The sequence below is a fragment of the Penicillium bovifimosum genome (genome assembly GCF_028826915.1).
Source record: "Penicillium bovifimosum strain IBT 22155 chromosome Unknown utg000003l_segment0_segment0, whole genome shotgun sequence".
Lineage (NCBI taxonomy): Eukaryota > Fungi > Ascomycota > Eurotiomycetes > Eurotiales > Aspergillaceae > Penicillium > Penicillium bovifimosum.
Genome location: NW_026622712.1, coordinates 1,618,857 through 1,642,868, shown reverse-complemented (window position 1 = coordinate 1,642,868; position 24,012 = coordinate 1,618,857). Strand labels below are relative to the sequence as shown.

The 24,012-nt window shown below is 51.0% G+C and overlaps 8 protein-coding genes across 8 annotated transcripts; 3 read left to right on the top strand and 5 right to left on the bottom strand.

Moving 5' to 3' along the window:
- Positions 1 to 485: 485 nt before the first annotated feature.
- Positions 486 to 2,428, top strand: N7515_003671 (putative MFS transporter; the record flags this gene model as incomplete). Its single annotated transcript, XM_056664415.1, has 2 exons — positions 486 to 1,672; positions 1,741 to 2,428. The coding sequence occupies 2 exons, from the start codon at positions 486 to 488 to the stop codon at positions 2,426 to 2,428; spliced, it is 1,875 nt and encodes a 624-aa protein (XP_056523472.1).
- Positions 2,429 to 2,845: 417 nt separating this feature from the next.
- Positions 2,846 to 4,467, bottom strand: N7515_003670 (NADH-quinone oxidoreductase subunit NuoF; the record flags this gene model as incomplete). Its single annotated transcript, XM_056664414.1, has 3 exons — positions 2,846 to 4,003; positions 4,077 to 4,148; positions 4,210 to 4,467. The coding sequence occupies 3 exons, from the start codon at positions 4,465 to 4,467 to the stop codon at positions 2,846 to 2,848; spliced, it is 1,488 nt and encodes a 495-aa protein (XP_056523471.1).
- A 773-nt stretch (positions 4,468 to 5,240) lies between these two features.
- On the bottom strand, positions 5,241 to 7,427 carry N7515_003669 (SET domain protein; the record flags this gene model as incomplete). The annotated part of the gene is made up of 4 exons (XM_056664413.1): positions 5,241 to 6,427; positions 6,481 to 6,740; positions 6,801 to 7,349; positions 7,411 to 7,427. The coding sequence occupies 4 exons, from the start codon at positions 7,425 to 7,427 to the stop codon at positions 5,241 to 5,243; spliced, it is 2,013 nt and encodes a 670-aa protein (XP_056523470.1).
- Positions 7,428 to 7,984: 557 nt separating this feature from the next.
- Positions 7,985 to 11,514, bottom strand: N7515_003668 (SAPS family protein; the record flags this gene model as incomplete). The annotated part of the gene is made up of 3 exons (XM_056664412.1): positions 7,985 to 8,659; positions 8,776 to 9,447; positions 9,496 to 11,514. The coding sequence occupies 3 exons, from the start codon at positions 11,512 to 11,514 to the stop codon at positions 7,985 to 7,987; spliced, it is 3,366 nt and encodes a 1,121-aa protein (XP_056523469.1).
- Positions 11,515 to 12,982: 1,468 nt separating this feature from the next.
- On the top strand, positions 12,983 to 13,701 carry N7515_003667 (putative SNF7 family protein (Cta1); the record flags this gene model as incomplete). The annotated part of the gene is made up of 2 exons (XM_056664411.1): positions 12,983 to 13,048; positions 13,117 to 13,701. 2 exons carry the CDS (start codon positions 12,983 to 12,985, stop codon positions 13,699 to 13,701), a joined length of 651 nt encoding a protein of 216 aa, XP_056523468.1.
- Positions 13,702 to 13,973: 272 nt separating this feature from the next.
- N7515_003666 (uncharacterized protein) lies at positions 13,974 to 15,810 on the bottom strand (the record flags this gene model as incomplete). Its single annotated transcript, XM_056664410.1, has 3 exons — positions 13,974 to 14,790; positions 14,845 to 15,116; positions 15,169 to 15,810. 3 exons carry the CDS (start codon positions 15,808 to 15,810, stop codon positions 13,974 to 13,976), a joined length of 1,731 nt encoding a protein of 576 aa, XP_056523467.1.
- Positions 15,811 to 17,062: 1,252 nt separating this feature from the next.
- Positions 17,063 to 19,739, top strand: N7515_003665 (uncharacterized protein; the record flags this gene model as incomplete). The annotated part of the gene is made up of 3 exons (XM_056664409.1): positions 17,063 to 18,091; positions 18,147 to 18,718; positions 18,785 to 19,739. 3 exons carry the CDS (start codon positions 17,063 to 17,065, stop codon positions 19,737 to 19,739), a joined length of 2,556 nt encoding a protein of 851 aa, XP_056523466.1.
- Positions 19,740 to 20,272: 533 nt separating this feature from the next.
- Positions 20,273 to 21,062, bottom strand: N7515_003664 (uncharacterized protein; the record flags this gene model as incomplete). The annotated part of the gene is made up of 4 exons (XM_056664408.1): positions 20,273 to 20,377; positions 20,445 to 20,506; positions 20,569 to 20,866; positions 20,973 to 21,062. 4 exons carry the CDS (start codon positions 21,060 to 21,062, stop codon positions 20,273 to 20,275), a joined length of 555 nt encoding a protein of 184 aa, XP_056523465.1.
- Between the last annotated feature and the right edge of the window lie 2,950 nt (positions 21,063 to 24,012).

Here is a 24,012-nt window from a genome sequence, read left to right as displayed (position 1 = left end):
CTACCTTTTGCTGAAAATTACTATTTTCCCAATTTCATTTCGTTCTTGTGCTATTCTATGTCGATATCGTAGGTCCGTGAATCAGGGCTGGCTTATATAAGGTAAGTACTGCTGCTCCGACTTGTTCAGACTGCTACTGATGATGGAGGTAAACAATTGGCATCGGACAAATATACTAATCTCGGAGAGTATATGCATGACGATATAATCCGATCAATGGCCAGCAAGACGCTATCAGATCCAGTTATGGCAGAGTTGTACAGGCCATGATCTAGCACAATTCCAGCCCAGCTGTGGCCTCGACTGGGGCCTCGATGGCCTCGTGACACAAGTTTTGACTTTGTCGTCTGAGAAAGTGCGAAAGTGCAAGGAAGGAGCGAACGGACGTCGGACCTCAACTCAAGAGTCTCCGTCTCACCCTTCTCTTCTCTACATTTGTCCATTCGCATTCTCTTAGTGGCTTTCTTGCTTCATCCTTTCCCAACATGGTGTCGGATATGGAACTACAACAGATCCCGAAAAGGACTGCCGGAGAACAGCAGACTGTCACAGTGCCTGGGCCATTTGGCCACGCCCCTATACCCCATAGCTTGGCAAGAGTCGACAGCGGAAATGGTGGTTGGTCGACTGGATCATCTGGTCATTCTGGAGATGCACAAGGTCCCTACGACGACACTGTTGACATTCGGCACCCACTCGCTGCCACTGCCGGGAGCACCTCAGACCCAGTGCAGAAGAGCACCACAGAAACAACAGCAAGCACTCCCCAGTCGCGATTCTCAGCCTTCAGCAAGTCCCAAAAGTGGTTCATTGTAGCGATGATATCACTAGCTTCTTTCTTCTCCCCTCTCTCCGGCCAGATCTACTACCCCGTCATGCCAACCTTGGTACGAAACTACCACCTCACTCCGGAACTGATCAACCTCACCATCGCAGTGTACATGATCATTCAAGGCATAGCCCCAAGCTTCATGGGCACGTTCGCCGACACCGGCGGCAGACGTCCGGCCTATATTCTTGCATTTGCTATCTATACCGCCGCCAACATCGGACTTGCACTACAAAACAGTTTCGCCGCACTCATGGTTCTTCGTTGTCTCCAGAGCGCGGGGAGTAGCGGCACCGTTGCCTTTGGATACGGCGTTATAGCGGACATCGCGACAACTTCGGAGCGCGGGAAATACATCGGGCCCATGGCAGCTGGGGTGATGGTTGCGCCTGCGCTAGGTCCTGTTATCGGTGGATTGCTGGCCAAGTTTCTTGGCTGGCGTAGTGTCTTCTGGTTTCTGGTGATTATCAGTGGTGGCTACTTGGTATTTTATGTGATTTCTATGCCAGAGACAGCGCGCAAGATTGTTGGTGACGGCAGTACGGTGCCCAGGGAGTGGTGGCGCAGGTCAGTCATCCAGTGGTGGTCTAAGAGACAAGCACAGCGGGATGAAGAAAGCCAATCTGCTGCACAGGGCTCTCCATATCAGTCGCAACATACAGGGAGACTCCGATTTCCGAATCCCCTCAAGACTCTCGTTATCCTGCTGGAGTGGGATGCCTTGATCATCATTTCGTACGTTGGGATCGTGATGTTCGCAAATATTGCCTTGTTGACAAGCACTCCCAACCTCTTTGGTCCCTTGTACGGGTTCAACGAGCTTGAAATTGGTCTATGCTTCCTGTGAGTATCCATTTGCCTCTTCCCTTTTCTCTACGCCAGTATCCATTGACCAACACACACATCACCAGGCCCCTCGGAGTTAGCTCTTGCCTCGGCGCAGTTCTATATGGAAAAGTCATTGACTACAACTACAAGCGCACAGCCCAGAAACTCGGCCTCCCAGTAAACCGGGAGAAGGACGACGATCTACGCAGATTTCCAATCGAGCAAACTCGTCTGCAAACAATCTACCCGGTGATGGCTCTCGGCATTGCAGCCTTCATCCCATACGGCTGGGTCCTGCAGCAAAGAGTACATCTAGCAGCCCCAATGGTACTGCAATTCATCATTGGCTTCTGCTTCGTTGCATCTCTGGGTTGCCTCAACACCCTCCTCACCGACCTTTTCCCAGACCGTGCCGCCACAGCAGCAGCAGCTTGTAACCTCGTTCGCTGCTGTCTTGGTGCTGTCGGTGCTGCGGTCATTAGCCAGATGCTGAGTGGTATGGGATGGGGCTGGTGTTTCTTTTTCCTGGGTCTTGTCATGGCTGTTGGGTTGGGTTTGCTCTGGGTTGAGCAGGTGTATGGTATGGGCTGGAGGGAGAAGAGATTCTTAAGAAATGAACGGAAGAATGCGGAAAAGGAGGCGAGGGCAACTAAAACACAGACCCTGGGAAGGTCTGGTGAGAGTGAACAGAAGGATACCGATGTTCGTGAATCTGTGGCTGACGCCGCTGAGGGAGATGTTGTAGGTGGTGATACTCGCGCAAACCATTGAAGCGGAAATAGGAGATTGTCGCTCTTTCATATCGATGCAGTAGACTTCGTCTTTAGTCGCGCCTAGTAGGAATCTTACCAGTCATTACCAGCTACATCCTAAACACCAATGAAGACATCAAATGCATCAAATTTGCTACATAGCTACCGACTGTACAGATAAAGGAGACCTAGGCGCGACAGAACACGAGGGGATCGAGCAGAGCGAATAAATAGAGAAAACACCCACCCACCCCGACCGGACCAGACAGACCGGTAACAAAAAGAACATTACCAGCCGGGAAAGGGGGAGTGAAAAGAAAAGAGGTCTAGAAGTGAGAATTCATCCCGGACCCATTCCTGCTTCTTTTTGTGGGAGAGAGAGGGAGTAAAAAAATTGTGGGTAATGGGAAAAAGATGGGAAATGTGAAAGACGCGATTACATGCCAGGGGAGATCAGCTTGCCCTCAGCACGGCTGTTGGGGTGCCAACCACCAGCGAAGGGAGCGGCGCCAAGCTCCTTTTCATACTGACGGATACGGGCCTCCAGCTCGGGACGGAAGTGACGGATGAGACCCTGGATGGGCCAGGCGAAGGCCTCACCGAGAGCGCAGATGGTGTGGCCCTCGACCTGCTTGGTGAGTTCCTGGAGCATGTCGATTTCGCGCTCGCGGGCGTTGCCGGTCTCGAGACGCTGCATCATCTGCATGGTCCACTTGCTGCCCTCGCGGCAGGGGGTGCATTGGCCGCAGGACTCGTGCTTGTAGAAGGTGGACAGACGGGAGATGGCGCGGACGATATCGGTGGACTTGTCCATGACGATGACGGCGGCTGTACCAAGACCACTCTGGGAGTCCTTGAGGGCGTCGAAGTCCATGATTTGGTTGTCGGCGATGGACTTGGGAAGGACGGGGGTGGACGAACCGCCGGGGATGACGGCGAGCAGGTTGTCCCAGCCGCCGCGGACGCCGCCGCAGTGCTTTTCGATCAGCTCGCGGAGCGAGATGGACATCTCTTCTTCGACTGTGACGGGGTTGTTGACGTGGCCGGAGATACAGAAGAGCTTGGTACCGGCGTTGCGCTCACGACCGAAGGAGGAGAACCAGCTGGCGCCGCGACGCATGATCGTCGGTGTCACGGCGACGGTCTCGACGTTGGTGACTGTGCTGGGGCAGCCGAATAGACCGACGGCGGCGGGGAAGGGGGGCTTGAGGCGGGGCTTGCCGGCCTTGCCCTCGATGGACTCGATGAGTGAGGTCTCCTCACCACAGATGTAGGCGCCCATTCCACGGTGAATGTACACGTCGAAGTCGTATCCGGAACCACAGGCGTTCTTGCCGATCAGACCGGCCTCGTAGGCCTCGTTGATCGCGCGCTGGAGGATAGTGGCCTCGTGGTAGAACTCGCCACGGATGTAGATGTACGCGGCATTGGCGTTCATAGCACGACCCACCACCAAGCAACCCTCGATCAGCTTCTGGGGGTCCTTGCGCATAATCTCTCGGTCCTTGCAGGTTCCAGGCTCACCCTCATCGGCATTGACAACCAAATAACGGGGGCGGGGATCCTTGTCCCAATCCTTGAAGTTCATGAACGACTATCGAGCAGCGGGTCAGCCCGGTTACTTCTGTCCCAAACCAACTCTTGTTTCGTCTGAATTGGACACTTACGTATTTCAATCCCGAGGGGAAACCAGCACCACCACGACCACGGAGGCCAGATGCCTTAATCTCGGAGATGAGCTGCTCATAGTATTAGCAATTGGTCATTCCCAAGCCCGCCAAAGTCTTGCGACAAACCCACCCAATCATCACCCTTCAAGAGCATATCCTTGGTCCGGTACCAGTCACCATATTTCATTGATGACTTCAAGTCCGCTCCATGGTGCGAGTAAAGGTTGGTGAAGATCCGATCTTGATCCTGAAGTCCGCCATAGTGCTTCACGGGAGGTGCCTCCGACACGCTTGCGAATGAGCGGGCGGCCGCCCCCGGGGCGCGGAGGGAGCGGGTCGAGAGGTGGGAAAGGGAGGAGGTGGAGGGAGCCGCCGCTCTGGATATCATGATGATGGCGGGGGTGACAATGCGTGGTGAGGGTCAAAGGGTCGTGGAGAATAGAGGGAAGGGAGTCGTGGAGCTCACGGCAATTCCTGCGCTTGCTGAATGATCCGCCTTTGGCGTCGATATGATTGGGTGGGAGGTCTGCACGTGATGTAATTGCTGAGTCAGACAGTCGGTATGTATTTGGGTCACGTGATGGTTCTTCTCCTCTTTCCCCTCGGGCCCTCTCCCTTCTCCTCTCTTGACCAGCTGTTCTCCACGACCGCTCTGAAACTCCTTCCGGCATTCGTATCCTGGTGCTTCGAGAAGGAAAGTTTTTCCCAATGATACCAGCTTCTAGTTCCCTTTTTTCCACATTCTGTGTTAAGTCTCGCGGCGTGGGATGCTTGTCGTATGCTCTAGATACGTCGAGCATAAGCATACGACAATGTATCCCACTCGCGAGACTGATACATAATGTGGATAAAAGGGGGCTCGGGGACATGGTATGATGGGGACTTTAATTAAAATGAGTCCTGCATAAAGGGTAGTTGTATCCTGGAGATGCACCTGATTTCAATCGTCGAAGGAGCAGGCTCTGGCTATCCCCGCATAGCAGCATGTATGTAAAGTTGGCTTATCATTATTCATTGGCAGAAATGTTTGAGACTGTTTCTTGCACTTGATACTTGGAATTCGTTAATGACCCTCTCCCGGCGTGGATAATGTTACAGATCCAAGAGTAAGACTATGAAGCATGAAGCTACTCTATGCATTCCCACCTCTATACCTATTACCTATTCCTGCGGCACATAAAGACAAGCCTGCTTCAACATAGACAATGACCCCTCCATTTTAAGAATGTCAAATGGATCAAGTGGAATCATAACCATTTCCTCACCAGCAACAATCCAAGCCCAATGAAGCCACTTCGCATCCAACCACCCACTATCCTCAGCAAGCCAATCGACCCCGTCACCAGCGGCCCACGAAGCCGGGTTAACCGCCTTAGCATACTCCTGAAACAGTTCAAGCGGCTCACTCACACCCTCAGCATCAGAAGGCAAAGGATATTGTTCCAGCAGGAAAGCGACCCAACAACTAAGCCTCGATGGCAATCTCGACCGTGCCTCAGGGGAATTATAAGTCGCTATCAACAAGCAAATAACCGTAGCGAACAGCGACTGTGGATCACTCGCCATGGGCGGGACATTCTGACTCGCCTCGCCGAGGATGTGCTGGAAGCAAGTCTGACTCGGCTGCTGCATTTCAGCCGGGAGGAGGCTGAAAAGCTCGCCCAGTCTGTATAGCTCACCGTTCTTCGTTATCAGTGAAGGACGTTCCAGGATGCGGACTCGGATTCGGGATAGAACGTCGTCGGGTAGAAGGCCCGCGGGGAATCGTTCCATCAGTTCGTGGAGGAGGGCTTTGGTATCCTCCCAGCTTTCGCCGCGCTTGTGTTCTCGGCCGCGGGCGATGCACCAGCTGGCTATGATCAGGGCGGACTCATCTATGAGGATTTGGCCGTTGCGGTAGATTTGGGAGTGGATGTGGTTTAGATTGGTGGGTTCCGGTAGATCCTCTGCGCTGGCTTTTAGGTTCGTGGAATGGGCTATGAGCTCGAAGCTGATCTGTGCCAGGGCTGCATAGATGCTGTGGTTATTTCCGTATCCCGGGATGATGCGAATGGTGTCTTCGGTGATCTCGAGCATTTTGCGCTCGCGTACGTTTGATTCCATCACCGTCAACGCGTTGAATAATGCTGGCGAGAAGATCGAGTGCTCCATTGGTGTTTCGGGAGCCATGAAAGGGTAATAAGGGTTGAAGATGTAGTAGTGTTCCTCGACATTCTTGGCAGCCTGGGGGAAGAGTTCTAGCTGACGAGCCTTAGCTTGGCCGAGCGGGCTGTCGGGTTTCACTCCCAGATGGACAATGCGGTAGTCGGTTGGGTTACCGGCGATGCAGAATCCATAGTTCATGAACACTAGTTTATAGTCAGTCTCTTATGTACTCGGAAGAGTATAAGGCAATACTTGCATTGTTCGTTATTGCGAGGACCGTAATTGTTCGAGACTTCCTCACCAGGAGCAACATCCTCAAGCACAATAAGACCAATATCCTCGTCACCCGCCCGCCACTCAACCTTGGCCATTGGCCGGTGGTTAGGGAGATCAATTAGCGGTAGCAGCACCGAGATACCATCTTCAGGGAGATCATCAGGCTGGACAGCCCCAGACAGAACCTTCGCCGAGAAAGCCCTGGAGGTAATGATAGTCGAAGCCCAAAGATACAGTTCCCTATATGCGTCAACATAGTGCCTCCCAACAAAAAACATGAACAAAAAGCCCACAACTCACCAAGTAAACCTCTCACAATCCAAAAACCCACTCTCCTCCAAAAGCGTAATCGCCTCGTCAAACTTCCTCTCCCAAATCCTAATCCTCTCAACCGAAGCCTCCGGAATCCCCGTCCCCTGAATCCAATCCACATCCTCCTCCCCAAAGAACAACGGCGTGGTCAACTGACCCGGCTGCGGCAAAGTCCTCAAATACGGATACCAGAACCCCTCCTCTCCACGCAGATACTGTCCCATGAGGAAGAACGCAGAAGTCTCCTCCGGACCGATCTGATCGATCCAGGACCGCGGGAAGTCAACGCCGTATTTGGGGAATGAGCCGTGCGGAGACTCATAGCCTACAGCGTTGTACCAGGACATTGACACGGAAATTGGGGTGTTGATTACCTTCGTTTCTTTGGGGATTGCGGAGGGCAGGTCTGCTTTCACTTGCAGGTGCACGCCGCGGGAGGCGTCTTGTGAGATGCGCACGGTTTTGGAGACTGCGCCGCCATGTTGGATGACCCAGTTTACTAGCTCTGTGTGGGCTTCTAGTTTTGGGTCGACTTGGCTGGTTTTTGTGTTAGATTGGGGTTTTATATGCACGAGGAATGACGTATCTGAGCACTTACTCTGAGAGGGCCGCCATGTTCCGGGTTGGCCTTTTATCCGATCGTGCTCCTGCAGCCTTGTCCTCTTTATTCTTTAATTGGATCAAGACTGTCTACCGAGGTTTTACTATATGAAGAGAACCAGCTTGACCTGGTGTATGGGTAGAGTGACCAGAAAAGAATCGATGCGGGATAGTGGGGCTTAGGGGCTTTTTCCTCTCCGCCGTCGAGATCGCATAGTGAGATGAAAAACATGAAAACATCTACAAACATCTACTGTGTACGCATCATCTCAGAGGATACCAGCTCAAACTAAAACATCGTTTCGCTTCACCAGAATTATCGTACACAGGCGAATGCCAAATCAATTAGACAATGAGAAGCCAACTCGTAGGCCAATCCCAGAGTGGACAGCGAAGGACACAAAACGTTAGATCAAGTAAGTCTTCATACAGAACTTGAGCATTAAGATGCAGAACCCCATGGCTACCCTATATACAAACGCCATGCCGTCACATCTCATGTAGAAACCCCAGGGGCATGATTTCTCCCGTTACTGTCATGACCCACGCACTCAAATGCAAAAAACTCGATCTTAATTAGAAGTCGAAGACTTGCGGCCAGGGACCCTGATCTCCACGAGCCCGTCATCCTCACCATCGCTACTGTCGTTTTGATCGTCGTCTTCATAATGGGAGCTCACGGCCCGGGAGCGGGGGAAGTTATTGTATCGTCTGGGACCCGAGAGGTTGGAGTAACCCAATGATTCATTGATGATGGCCTCGTCTTCATCGTCCGAGTCCATTAGGCCACCGCTCGGTCCAACCATCTCACCCATTTCGTCGTCATCGTCTTCCTCGACGTCGAGCGGGAAACGGCCTGCGCGGTTGAAAGATTCTAGGCGACCTCCGCCTTCCTCGTCTGAGGAGTTGGTTGACAACGAATCCGGAGGGCTGAATCCTGACCCGGGTAGGGCAGGTGAATGTTTGGCATTGGCTGAACCAAAGTCACTATGAGGGAAAGCTGAGTTGCCTCCCTCGCCATCATCATCCATCCCGGCAATGACGAAGGGGTTGCTTGGCCAGTCTGACTCTCGGTCCGCACTTCCTTCTGTCTCTCTGGCTTCACCCTCGCCGTCTTCGGACGATTGTTGCTTTTGGGCGGCAAGGCGCGCAGCTAATTGACGGCGTGCCCGGGATGGACCGAGGCTCAATGGGGCAGGCGGCGGGGGCAAGATGGGAATAGGTTGGCTGGCTGAACTTGTTGACACCTGCAAGGAACTCAATTAGCAAATGAATATTCAACTAATTCAGAAGGAAGACTTCGAAAAGAAACGTGACAAGAACGGTTACGTATCGGGCATCACGTCAAGAAAGGGTTACCCACATCAGTGTCGCCTTGATCGGCATTACCGGTGTCTCTGTCTTCCTGGTCCTCCATCTCTTCATCCTCATCGTCACTGGAGCTAGCAAACCCGCTCAGAAGAGAGGTGCCACCACCTGCACCGAATGCGCCCCCAGAGATACCTCCATGGCTAAGGTCAAAAGTATTGAAACTCGAGCCACCAATTCCTCCATTCAATCCTGCGTCTGACAAAGCATTGGAATTGGAGAAGCCTTGGCCAGAGTTGTTGGAGTTGTTGAGACTAGCCTGGCGAGATGACATGTCAGGGCGAACACCTCCGAGGATGGCATTATCCCGCTCGCGAGTCTCGGACAAAGTCTGTTCGACGTACTCAATCCAGTCAGGGTTCAAGACGCTCTCCATAACAGCGTGCGAAAGCAATTCTGGCGGATGACGCTCGCTGAACTTGACGACCTCCTCTGCGACAAGCGTAAGATGTCCCATGTACCCGAGGCGGATCTGCTTGGTCCTTTGGGTCTCGTCACTACGCTTCTGCCCTTCAACAATCGCAGTGGTGATTCGCCCTGTGTCAAAGACATTGACTGCGAGGGCTCGGTTGTAGCCTCGCTCCATGGGCCCGTTGAAGACTTGTTGAATCACATCGTAAACAACGTTGTGGAGGAAATTATTCCATGGGAAACGGAAGAAGAAGCCCTATGAATGATTAGTAGAGATCTTGATTTCTCTAAATGGAATGCTTACCAGAATCGTGGGGACCACTTGGTTCTCCACAAACTGAATCTTCAAATAATCACCGACAACGGGTCGTCCGTCAGTATCAAGCTGAATGTACTGCTCCGCCGAGTCCTCATCGCCACCGTCGTTGAAGGGGTGTTTTCCCTCAGCCTGTTCATTGACTGTGGAGTTTTCTTTCGTTTGGCCGGCAGGGGTCGGATTTGAATCCGATTCTTGTTCGTGCGCGAACAGAGGAGCTGGGACGTCTTGGGCAGTAGAAGCCTCAGGCCCTTGGGTGTCCTTTTTGGACTCTTGCTGATCGTTTTGTGGTGTGTTCTCAAGATTGATGCTGCTGACTTGTTCAGCTAGACCAGCAGTAGGCGACGCAGGGTCAACGACCTCGACAGGACTCTGAGGGGTATTTGTGGCTTCTTCGGAAAGACTTCGCTCTGCTGCATTATCTGTTGAGGGGAGCTCTGTGACTGATTCCATAGGCTGCGCGTCTCCAGTAGGTGTCGTGGTCGCACCAGCTTTCTCGTCCACTAAGATACCGGATGCACCGACATCCTCAAAGCCTTCTTCTTCACCCGCCTGTTGTGCTTCTGTTGTTTTGGTGTCTCCTGGAGAGCCGGAAGCGAGGGCTGAATCGTTCGCGAAATCGGCGGTGGTATCATTGTAGTCCATTCCAGAGTGCTCGTCTCGGTGAAAGTCAAAAGCGCCCTCGCGAATCAACCGCTCACGCTCCTCGTCCCTCTGCCTGACATACTCATCACTGCCTGGTTCGTTCAGAAGGCCCATGTTACTGCAATGAAGCAGCTCTGCCATCAACTCGCAAGTCTTGAATCGGTCAAAGCCAAGCGGCTCAATTTGGCCACCCCATGCAGAGTTCAGTTTTCCTCGCTCAACAACCTTGAGCTTGTTTCCATCATGAATGGTGTGTTTGGAGCTCTGAATGAGAGCCATGAACTGGGGAATATGTTTGGCAAAAAGACGAAGCAACGTTCCCAGGTAGATTGGGTCGTACGTGCTGAGCATTTGATCGGGCGAGCCAAGAGACTCGGGGTCGTAGTCAGAGTTGTTCTTGCGAATGACTTCAATGACGATGCCCACGCCGACGGTCAGCGGATTGCCTCCCTGGAGCATAGCATCAATGAGCTGCTGCACACATTGAGCCGAGACTAGCTGACGTGTCAAGCTGTTAGGACCAATACATGACTGGTCATTTGGACTTGCATTTGCAGAGATGGTGATGATCGCTTTCAGGAAATCACCTGCTGAGGTTTGAACGGACGCCGGGTGGTCGGGCGACAGGAAAGATAGAAGACCGGGGATTAGATTCTGTGATTTGAGCCAGTCGACGGTACCTTGGCCACCATCTGCCTTCTCAAGACTGATAATCTTCAGCAGAAGATCCATGACCATTGGGTTATCAACATGCTGCAACAATGCCGGGACGATTCCTTCGAGTGACTTGAGGATATCTAGCATCTCCTCGGTCTTCTTATCAAGCAGGGTCTCGTTGACTTTAGTGAAGTAGCTAGCCTGCGAAGCGTCCAGAGGTGGGGAACGTCGCAAGAAGCCCCAGAAGTCTCGCAAATATGAAGGGTTTGCCATCATAGATTCAAGGATGGACCATGTCTCGGATGAGAGAATTTCACAAGCAATATAAGCATGCTTCAAGCGGTTCTTCTCGACTCTCTCCAGGTCATCCGGATCGAGAATATCCTTCAGCGGATCCCCCTCCTTCTCCTTATCCTCGTCCGTCTGCTCTGTGGAAGCATCCCCGTCCTTCGAAGTATCATCCTTCGCTTTGGAATCATCATCATTTTTTTGGTCATCAGTCACCAGGCTCGGTGCCGTGACATAATCCATAAGCCGTTTCAAGACATGGTCATCGCGCAGGTATTCGATCAGTTTTGTATTGTGCTGTTTCAACTCTTGAATAATTTCGGGCTCATCCAGGAGCTCCTCGAGAGTGACCTCGGGTTTGTCGAGCAGGGTATCGATGGTGGAGATACTCGCATATCCCCCAAAGCGCCAGAACATGATGGAGTATATTGCCGAGGGGTATGGTTCATGAAATGGTTCGTTGCGTTCGTCTCGAAGGTGTCGTAATGAGGCAGTCTATGGTACAAGGGGCTGGTCGCAGAATCGGGTTCTCAGGGGAGGTTGCGCGACAGGCCGATACACCGGTAAGCGTGGTGTCCACACACACACACACACACACGCACACACACAGAGAGACCCAAGGCCGCGCGGATTGACGTGGGGTTGAGCTCGATTACAACAGCCGATAGAGACTAAGGCTATGATTCCCGCCTGATCGAAAGTCGAAGCGACCTAGCGCTGTGCGAGTAGAGATCTTGTTAGCGATCAGGTTCATGTGGGCCATTTGCCTCACCCGCGGTCCCGATGTGTACCAGCCGCCTTCACCGGGTTCGATCGACGGAGGTTGGGGGACTCGTCAGATGGTATTGGAGGAAGCTGCAGAAGTGAGACACAGGGCTTTCAGTACCTCTTACCTTCAATCTCGAGGTAGTGACGGATAAAGAGAGTTTTCGGAACCTCCCTGTGGGTTTGGAGAGGGGAAGAAGAAATTGGGGGGGAGTGGAGTTGGAGAGTCAAAATGCGCCACGGGAAATGGATAGCTCAACTGTCCATCAAGGAGGCAAGTGGGAGAGAGAAGTGAAAGGGAAATTCGCGCTCAGGAAGTGCTGTTTGATTACCGATTCCTGATGGCCACGAGCCTTGGAGAAGGGGCGGAAAGGACACAAGATATGTAATCACCGCGGGGGATAAAAACTGGCTAGATAAGAATTATAGATCTTTGAGTAGTTATACGAAGGTACGGAGTACATGATTCTTTATTCTTGTGTTCTACTACACAGTATGTGTTGTGTCTATTTACTTATCCTTAAATTTCCATCTTGTCTCATCATGGGATCAGCTGCATCCCATCATGGTACAGGGTACATCCCATCCCCGCCAAGTTTGGGTGTCTAACAAAGTATCAAATACCGGAATGCCTTGTCCCACGTCGTGGCCCAAATAATATGGACCTTTCAATACAAAACTCCAGGTATCAACCGTATCAGCTGATAAGTTCATCATTTGACGATTCAGCCAACAACTGTTGCAACAATCACGTTGTAAATACCAACCTTAAGGTGAAACAGGCTAAAGACTCGGGATCGAAATCACCTGAGCACTGACAATCACGTGTAATCTCTGGCCTGAGGCCAGTAACTGACGTTGTCGTTGCTCCGCATTTGAGATCAAATGCATGGCCACAGCTGTATGTAGCAAACAATTCATTCTTCTGATTCGTACGCTTTACTCTACACTGCCTAACCCCTACGCTAAGCGCCTAGTCCAAGATATCGGGTTATCGCTCCTCTCGGCCCACCGATCGTTTCATTGAGCACTGGCCACGCGTTGGTCTGGAATCGCGCTGCCTATTGCCCTTACCTTCCACCGTTCCAATATACGATATACCCCCACCTAACAATCCATCATGAACCGATTATTTGGTGCAAAGAGTACGGCACCCAAGCCGACTCTCGACAGTGCTATCTCCAATGTACGATACCCAGCCAGATCCAAGGCATCCATCGTCCCCTCAAAGTTACCCCACTAACCATATGACAGGTTGACACACGAGTATCCAGCATAGATGTCAAGCTCGCAGCACTCAACTCGGAACTCTCCACCTACCAAACCAAGATCGCCAAGATGCGCGACGGGCCCGGCAAGAATGCGCTTCGGCAGAAAGCACTCAAGGTCCTACAGCGACGCAAACAATACGAGGCGCAGCGAGATCAGCTCTCCCAACAATCATGGAATATGGAACAGGCGGGCATGATGCAAGATAATTTGAAGAATGTCATGACGACAGTTGACGCTATGAAAACCACCACCAAGGAGCTGAAGAAACAATATGGCAAGGTCGACGTGGACAAGATCGAGCAGATGCAGGACGAGATGGCAGATCTGATGGAGATTGGAAATGAGATTCAAGAAAGTATCTCTCGGGCTTATGATGTGCCTGAGGATGTGGATGAGGCGGAGTTGGATGCGGAGCTTGAGGCGCTAGGCGAGGAATCCATGTTTGAGAGCAGCATGGGGGAGAGTGCGATGCCGAGCTTCTTGCAGGACGAGGTGGCTCCGCCGCAGTTTATTGATGAGCCGGTTGAGCAACATAAAGTCAAGGAAGCGGCGGGTGGACTTGGATGAGACTATGTCATAGCGTGCTAATATTCAAGGGTGTTCTTCTGTGCCAGGCACAACGGAGTTGACCGGGGTTCTATTCGAGGTTCTGCTACGCTATGCTCATGTCGCATTTGAAGATCTAGTTTTATTCATGCGTCATACCATAGCGATTAGCTCATGCATTATTGAGATACATATGTCCAGGCATGCTTTCACTGTAACCACAGACGTATATACTAGGTCGCTTCTGTCATTCCAGATACTTGGACTTTTGTCGAGAAAAGGTACCACTGGGATCAAGATGCTTTGCCCATTCCCACCAGTACCAGCAGGGCCATATTCATCACGACTATAATTAGCCACACGACGACCGCAACCACCGAAGTGAGGAGATTATTTCGCATTGGAGCTGTCACCACAACAACCTCACCCTCCCGTTCAGTAGGTTCTTCAGTTCGAACAGTCATATAGCGATTGAAGCAGGTGAACCAGATAAGAGGCGCCGAAACAAAAGGCAGAATGACGCTCAGAACAACCTGGCTTGCAGTTAGAGTCTTGGCAAGACCCTCCTTACCGACGGCTGCAGCAATGATAATGCTGGGAATGATACTGATCGAGCGAGTAACGAGTCTTCGAAGCCAGGGTCGAATGGTCCAGTTCAGCATTCCCTCGCTCACCATCTGACCAGCAATGGTGCAGACGATTCCAGCGGATATGCCGGACAGTAGCAGCGCAAGAGCGAATACTAAGCCGGCAGCTGGTGAGATAGATTCCGAGAGCAGGCTGTGAATACCGAAAAGGTCGGCGTTGTCTTTGCCAGGCACATCATACAGAGCAGCACCGGCGACGATGAGGATGGCACTATTCACGAACAAGGCAAAGGTAAACAGCGACAATGCCAACTCGATGATGGAGTACTTCATGCAGCCGCGGATTGCATGGATTGACGGGCGATACTTTATTTCCCCATCTGCATTCCCAAGGGGCACAGCTGTATCGACATAGCCAGAGTTGACGTCGAATTCCTTGAGACGAGATTGGACCACGCCACTTCCGAGGAATAGTGAATGTGGCATGACAGTGGCTCCAAGGATTCCACAGCTTTGATATAGACTACATATGCGTTAGTAGCAATTCTCGCGTAGGCCAGAATCCGGCAACACTTACCCTTCCGACTGAACAATGGCTGAAGACGGCAGATACCCGCGGAAGACCTCGCCAATGGACTGGTTTTCGATGAGAGAGAGCTGTATACAGAAGCAGACAACTACTCCCAAGACCAAGCCCATGACAAAGAATTCAAACAGTCGCAACCCCCACATCGTCCCATTGGGCCGATAGAAGATAAGAATGAAAAGAACATCTACCAATGTGATGGCACAGCCAGCTACCAGAGGGATCTTCAAGAGTAAGTTCAACGCAATCGCGGATCCAACTACCTTTTCAGTTTGTCAGTATTCGATCATATAGGATTCAAGCAGCAACACTCACTTCAGCAATATCAGTTGCGACAATGGCCGATTCTGCCATGAAATAGAGGATATACACCAGCCATCTGGGAAGGTGCTCACGGCAATTCTCCGCCAAATTCAGACCCGTCACGGAGCCTAGCTTAATACACAGCGACTGCAACAGAATCGCAAATAGGTTGGAAAGAAGAACAATAAACAGCAAGGCGAACTTAAAGTCAGCCCCGGCAGCCACATCGGTGGCATAATTTCCCGGATCAATATAGGCGACCGCGATGAGGAAGCCAGGACCGATAAAGCGGCCGAATTTGGCCAGAGTCCGCGCGCATTGCACAGACGAAGATGTCAAACAAGTTAAAAAGGGGCGGCGAGGTGATCCGCTGCTCCTCGGGGGTGAATCACCTCCCGAGTCTGCAGCGGTCACTTCGCCGCTGGTGGCGTTTGCTTTTGGTTTTCCGGGATCATGATCTTGGCTGGAGTTCGGTATGCCGATTGATAATGGATCATCCGCTTCATTGGCGGAATTGGCATGTCTGCGATGAACCCTGGCGTTGGCGATGCCGCTGAAGTCATTGCGGGTGGTGGTGTCGGGGCTGAAGGGCGGTGGGCTCTGGTTCCATGTCGGGTGTTGGAGAGTGTCGTCCGTCCGCGAGGGGCAATTCATGGCAGGCCACTTGGGTTCTTGTATTGGGAGACTTTGTTATATTTATACTATTTCAGAAAAGCAGTTGGAACGATGAATTGACAAGGAATCCTGGATAAGGAGAATCCGAAAGTGCCCGAATGATGTCGTTGAGTCTGGGCCCGACAAACCCTATAAAAGCGGGCTTCTTGTCTCAGATGAGATCAATTCTCTACTCATGCTCATCTCTGCATATTTTTTTGAGGTTCAATATGGTCGGCTCATCGGCTGACCTAAATAATCTTTCTCATTCCCCGTCTACGGACAAGCGTCGCAAACGGTAGAGTGGCATTCCAGCGATTATCGGTCCGGCACTATCACCATTTGCATGAAGTGGAGGTCAGAAGATATCGAATTCCCGTGATTTGGGACTTTTGTTCAACTTGACTGCATAACACGAGTTCATTCTCAATTGGGCCAGTCCTGCCGGCATTAGCATAGTCCTCCGTACTCTGAGCTGTACTCTGTATGGTCAAGGGGAAAAAGAAAACAAAGACGATCGGAGATACAATGGATTGATATGAATGTGGTCATGGGAATAACAATCCTCTACTCCGTAATCATATTGCTTTTTCTTGTCAGGTTGTCTGGTTAAATCAGTTGCACTACCTACCTAACATATCCAAACACGCAGTATATAGCTGTGAAGGCTTCAACTAACGAGTAAACAAAGACTCAACCTGTAAGGACAATATGCAGACACCAAAACAAAGAGCAATAAATATGCAAATGCAATATGACATGTTCGTCTCCCATAGGTACTTCAATAGCCCAATAACTGCTAAGCCCGTACTGTGTACAGTGTACACCGCTGCGTTGCCCCTCGCAACCTCTTTACCCGCACGTTGTTTACTCCTCCACCTTCGATCAGCCAACCCCAAGGATCGTCTTCTACGCTAAGTCGAGGTGAGTGGATCAAACATCTTGATACTCGATGACGGTTGCTGTTGGCAGCACGTCGGTTCTTCAAATTCCTCACTCTGCCCATCCTTTTTGGCTTCTTTTCCCTTTTCCACAAGCCCTTTCATCCCACTTTGCTTAGATTGTGTTTATTTGAATCCGAGGGGACTATACTTTGATTGTCACCCCCTTTCGTCATTACGTTACTATTTCTTGTCTGCGTTTGTTTGCCCAAATCCCGTAAGTCCAGTCTGCAACTATCCGTTCCCCCTCCCTAGATCTTTGTCCACTTCACCTGCTAACAAGAGACAGTTGCTGGTCAAAGAGGATAGCAATGGCTGCAAGTACCCCAGGTCCTAAGATCTTTGACGATGCGAACCGATCGACCAAACCATCCATGTTACGGGCCATAATGTCATCCAGAACCCATAAACGAAATCAATCGGCTGACGACGCCATTGCCCCGCGGCCAGTGCAGAGAAGCAAGCCAACCGAGAACAACTCCTACCCATTTGGAGAGGCCGGCTCCACTCAGATTTATCGTCCTTTGGCTGAAATTGTGCCCAACCGTGATATGGGCGACAACGGGGTTACCTCGCCCAAGATAGGTAGCAAGGAAAACAAAGGTGCCCTGCATAAGAAGACAAAGAGCGCTGTCTCACTGAAGTCTCTGAGAAGCTATATGGAGCGGAAAGATGGCAGGTCAGATGACATCCCCGCTCAGAGTGAGGATCTATCGCCCAAGAAGGCCAAATCGTCCAATAGTCTCTCGGCCATCCTCAAGAGATCCCAACGGGGAAGGAAGGATGGCTCCAAACAGAGTCGTGATAAAGAGAACCGCAGCCCAACCGAGTTGATCGATAACATGCCGTCCCCAGTCTGCTCAATCGACTCGGTGTCAGTACACCGAGAGCCGATCGGCCGATCGAGGCCAAACTCCACCGCCGATATAAGACGAACGGTGGCCGAGGAAGTGTCCCTCTATACACCAAAGGGCTACGGGCCAGGCCAGCAACGCAACTTCTATGACTACCATCAACCATCCCTCACCAAATCGAGTGATACCAAGCCTCGTCCCAAGTCAGACGTTCTCACAGGAAATCGGAAGGTGAAGGATTTGCTTGGATTGCAGCGTGCTACGTCGGGAGAAACAAATCCCGTGCGATTGGATGGCGCTTCTTCCAAGAGCCGAGGGCCATCGAGCCCTCGAAAGATCTCTCCTCCTACCATGGCAACAGAACAGCCCAAGCGGCTCTCTCGTGTGCAGGCTGCTATCTCAGCATTGAATGCAAAGGAGCGGGATTCCGAGGTGCACCAGCATTTGGATTCTAAGAATCTCGAGAGCGAGTTTGAGAAGCTGCTGGTGAGTCGGCCCTATCGCGCAGTAAATTCAAATGGCAAAGCTAACTCATATATAGGATGCGAGAAACATCCCGCATAACATGAGAGACAAGATGCGCTCACTTGATACCAATATCAAGGCTGACTTTATCCAGAAAGATCGGACAGAGAATGCGACTCCCCTCAGTGGTGGAACCGGTGACAGCCGTCGAGGGCGTGGTAAAGAATCTCAAGGCAGCCAAGCAGAGGACCGTAAAGGCTCTCGCTCACGATCTAGAAGCCGTGGCTTTGCCTTCAAGGGCCCTTCGTCCCCTGGCAAAAAATTACGGCGGGACAGTGAAGCTTCAAGCCGCCGTCCGAGGTCTGTGGATCTTTCCCAGCCTGTCGGTGTCTACACGACTCTCTCTACCAATGCTTCAACTGCTTCACTTGCTGAGGCGGCTGCTGTTGATACTGCAGCGGATCCTTCCGACTTTGTCCATTACTTGAGAGAGATCCAAAAACCGGAAATGGTTGAAGTGGGAAAGGTGCACAAGCTGCGCCTACTCCTACGTAACGAAACCGTGCAGTGGGTCAACGACTTTATCACCGAAGGGGGCATGGATGAGATTGTACAGCTTCTCTACCGCATTATGAAGATGACTTGGCGGTATGTAAATTTCGTTTCTTTTCTTTTTCTCTTCTCATTAAGATCAACAACTGATTCATTGCACAGCGAGGACCACGAGGATACCCTTCTGCATGAGGCGCTCCTCTGCCTTAAGGCCCTATGCACGACATCTGTGGCCCTAGCACATCTCGCTGCCATCGAGGATGAGCTTTTCCCCGCATTGCTGAACATGCTCTTTGACGAGGAAAAGAAGGGCCCCAGTGAGTTCACCACTCGCGGGATCATCGCAAATCTGCTGTTCACACAGCTCTCCACTGCTCCTGCCGGAGAACCGGCCACCAAATGCGCCAAAAAGATCCTTGGTTATCTCAAGGATCCTGCGCCTCCAGCGGACAACCAGCCGCTGGCGTTCATTGCCAACATCTACCAATCACGACCATACAGAGTTTGGTGCAAGGAGGTCACCAACGTGACCAAGGAGGTGTTCTGGATTTTCCTCCATCACCTCAACGTGATTCCCCTCCCTAAGACGGAGGATCTCTTCGGTGAGAAGCCAGCAACAGACACTCGTCCTTACAGCGAGCGTCATTTCCCACCACCTCGCCCTCCCGTCCCGGCTGCCCCCTACGTTGGAGGTGTCGAATGGGATGCGACCAACTACCTCGCCGCGCATCTTGATCTCGTGAATGGCCTGATCGCCTGCATGCCTACCCAGGAAGAGCGCAACCAACTTCGCGACGAGCTCCGTGCCTCTGGTTTCGAGAAAGTCATGGGCAGTAGTCTGCGCACTTGCAAGGAGAAATTCTACTCTTCGGTACACGATTGCTTGCGTACCTGGGTCGCTGCCGCTGCCGACGATGGCTGGCCCTATACCTTCGTGCGCGAAGGCCCGCCTCGTGCAGGCGATCCCAACAAATCCCCCAAGAAGTCCGCCCCCGGCAGTCCCAGAAAGGGTCTGATCGACGAGCGGCCACCCAAGCTAGAGCTTGCTCTGGATTTCGATAACCGCGCAGCTCCTGGTCCATCAACCCCGTCGAGCGACCTGCGCAGCTGGCTCTGAATTCCGGGAACGCAACCCCTCGGTTTGATCTAACGAATTTCCTGTTCTTCCTTTGTTCTTTCTTATCTACATCTTTGGCCTCCGCACTATCATGACTCGGCGTTCGGGCTGGTCCTCAGCCTCTACCTTATTTTGTTTGGTATTTCTGTTTCGCTTGACCTTTTGGAGTTTATTGGGCTCTTCTTTGTTCTTTTTTTGTTTTTCTGACAGGCGTCGGCATTGTTGGTGTTGGGTTGTGAAACTGCATTTCCTTGTCCAGAGAAGTCCTGCGGACATGATTGTAATGAAGCCAAATATTGGCACAGGCGACGGAGCAGAAGAGGACAATGTTCTTGCCTCCTTTTCTCTCCATGGTACAGCGACGCCTGTTCTTCCGACGGGATTTCTGAAATGCTCTATGAACATGAGAATTTGAATCAATCGTCACTGGCTTCTATTCACTCTTCTTTGTACACCCTAAGTAAACTGTGAATGTGAGTTGGGAATCTTAAAATATTGTACAGACTATATCGACGTAGAGTAACAGGATGCTCCTATTGCGCTCCTTCTGAAGTATCATCCTTCTGATCTCTCTTCAGAGTAGGAGGCGGCGCACTGGAAAATACACTCCGAAGACCTGCAAAGAACTGTTCCCGAATCTGCGTGAGTGTTAGCCAACTGTAATCAACACACAAACCAAACATAATCGGATATTCAGCCACTTACACCATGGAACGGCGTATCATTCGTCTCCCATTCCATGAATAGCACAGAGTAAATAATAACAACTATCACAAGTCAGCAATCACCATCCTAAACCCCTATGAGCCATTCATAGGCAAAAACTCACATCCAATAACAACCCACTGTCCCAACGTAACAGCCTTCATAAACTTCGGCCGAGCGTATTTCAGCGCCGCGCGACGACGGTACTTGCGCTCAAGTCGGAATTGATGTTTAGCTGATAGTTTCGACATATCCGGTGGCCATTGGCGCTTTGGTTGGTAGGGGCTGTAGTAGACATCTTCGAAGGTTGGGGGTGGGGAGGACTCGGGTTTGGTTGAGGAGAGACGGAAGGGGGAGGGGTCTTTTTGTGTTGGTGTGGATGTGAAGGATGGGCGTGGTGTTGTTGTGAAGAGGCGGGAGTTCTGGTGTTCATGTTAGTTCTTGGGTTTGCGCTTGGAGACTGGGTAGAGGTGTGTGGTTCCTCTTGGAGAGATTGGAGAGAGAGAGAGAGCTTGGGGTGTAACGTACAGATTGCCATGTTGGTTGGGTTGGTAGGATGGCTGGTACTTTGGGTGAAGCGCGTGCCGGTGAGGCTGTGGTTATTATGCGGCGGAACATTGGGTGTGGTTTGAACATTGTTGGTTTTGTGTTTAACTTTGGGTGGAGGAAATGTATTCGGAGGTCGATGGCGGATCGTCGGGCTTGGTTTGGTTTGAGGGGGGTAAAGCTTGATCATATAAAGCTATTTGGCAGATTTGGACATGTAATCCTCTGATAGCTCAGCTGGAAGAGCGCAAGACTGTAATTGCTTAGTTTCTCGGAACTTGTCATCTTGAGGTCCCTGGTTCGATCCCGGGTCAGAGGAATTTTTTTAATATGGCCATTTTGCCATATTGCCATACAACCTGCAACCATGCGTTCAAAGTAGGTAAGAGCTCAAATCCATGCTTATTTTTTGGTTAATGAATTTTTGGGTACTTTCAAGAAACTACATTGAATCTATAATTGGAACGTTCATCCATTCTTCCTGCGTAAATCTAGTTGCAGGGCAGTTTCAAGAGGCATAGCCCGGCTGGACTGTACAAGAGATTCATTCTTTAAAAAACCAACATGTTAGTATTGTATACAATCCCAGGTAGAGTAGACGAGATGATAGAAGATAATAGGGATACAAGACAGGATGAATCGTGGTTGCTCACTAGCAATAAGATGGAACGTAACCTTCCATTCCACGGAAGCAACTGCAAGCAAAGCATAACTCTGATTTATATAGCGTGGGTTAGGTATCGCAGAGGTCCAACCCCGTTAATCTGGGATATATATCCCCGTTGAATGATCTCGCACAGAGTGACTAGGTTAGTCTCTACAATTGCGGGAGACACATCCTAGGTCTCAAGTTCAACACCAACATGATGATATCGGCATAGCGAAGTTGACAAGAATATGAACAGTCATTCGAGCTCAGACAACGAAGAGGCGCTAAATGTCTACCACTCGCATATAGGTAGCTGGTCAGATCTGGAGCGCAACATATCAATGTTAAGCCGAAGGAGAATACAACAACACAACAAAGGCAGCAGAGCCCTGGGCAGCTTGGCCCTTTAGGGTTTGAATGAGAGTAGTACTCATTCAATGGCATGGCTTCTACCGAGCTGGGCCTAACTCGTCACAGAGCTCCACCAATACGCAAGACTTTATACAATGAAAGATCATGCTCTGACATGCATAGGGCATCCAAGCTGATGTCAAGCTCGTGTAGTCTCCGGGGTATCTAGAACGATGTTATCATTCCAGATGCGAAATCTGTACTGTAATCCTAACTAGCTTAGGTGTGAAAAATCAACCAATCATATCCCCTGATAGCTCAGCTGGAAGAGCGCAAGACTGTAATTGCTTGGTTCCTTGGAACCTGTCATCTTGAGGTCCCTGGTTCGATCCCGGGTCAGGGGAATTTTTTTGTCTTTTTAACTACATCCATACTATGATGGAATGGCGGGGAAGCACAGAGCCACTTTTTGTTCCCCTCGGAATAGTAACATACTGTTAGATAGACTGGTAATTGTGATATTTGATGGTGGCTTGACTTCGATGTTCCTTGCAGCTGACCGTACGGAGTAGATAGTGAAGAGAGGAACGTTCGAAGGCTGTGCGAGTACTTCATGGATTATTGCAACAAGGATGTTCGGTGGTGGGTGAAAGAGAGCCAGTCCTTATCCCAATAATCAATGAAGGAATCACATAGCCTTGGAGCGTCCGACACCACGTCTCCTGCAGAGTCTTTCGAAGCCCTCTATCGCGCCCATTACGTCCCTTCCATCCAAGATGGCCCGAGGGGGGCACCCCGGGGTGACAGGATCAGGCACAGGCAGCTGGATCAACCCAGTTGGCATCCAGGGGGCATCGAGGCAGTCACCGGGGCAGGCACATGGCATTCTCAGCGCAGGCCTACAGCCAAGTCCGAATTCGAACAGGAATCTGTACGGACAAGGTGGCAAGGGCGACAGGTCTGGTGAGATGGGCAGGATATGCTGAGCTCACGTGGCCGAATGCGACACTGTTCCAAGACTGCGCTGCGCTTGACGGCTTTGAACGGAAGTATGGCGACGTTCTGCCAAACGATGGTCCCCTCCATCTCTATAGTGGATGTAGCGATGCTTCCGCAACAACTGAGCCCGAACGGGTGTGCTACGACTAACATCACAGGAGTAGCCGGTTCACAAGAAGGGGAAGAGAGGGGTACTTAACAGACCAGCGTGGCTGAGTGGCTAGCGCGGCAGCACCTGATGAGTGTGCATGTGACCCACTTGCCCACTTCAATGTTTCTTTAAGCTTTTTGATAGATTGCATCTGGCTACATAGCTAAATTGAATCAAGGTGGTCCTATTGTGGAAAGAAATGATAATTGCATAGATCAATGGCTGTATTTACCAAGGGCAAAAAGACAAAAAATTCCCCTGACCCGGGATCGAACCAGGGACCTCAAGATGACAGGTTCCAAGGAACCAAGCAATTACAGTCTTGCGCTCTTCCAGCTGAGCTATCAGGGGATTATTGGAATGTGACAGCCTTTTGAGTATTATGATGCCAGCGCCATGAGATTGAATAATGCAGTTGTTCTTCATTCTGCATAAAAATGCCTTGAAATGCCATTATGCCATGTAACAGCTTTTGCCCGACTCATTCCCGCACATCGAACCAGACTATATATATAGTCCCCGGAAATCTTACACAAAGTGACAAACACATGCCGAGCCGATCTCGGATCTACACCTCGATGAGATGACGTCTAATGCAAGTTCGGTCATCTGCATGTGATATGCATTGGCTTCACATGTCTCCAGGTCAATCCACTCGGCGATCCCGTGACTGGTTACGGATCAACGATGATGCGCCCTAATGAGCCGAGGCTCTTTTTCAGAATGCGACAGCGGCCAGCAACGGCTGTCGAAAGGGGAAATAGCACCGATTCCACGGCCCAAGTAGTTTATAAATCAACAGCTTCCCGGATCTCAATCCCTTCCTTATCCTCCTCCTTGATATTTTTCTTCAACCCCATATTCCCCCCATA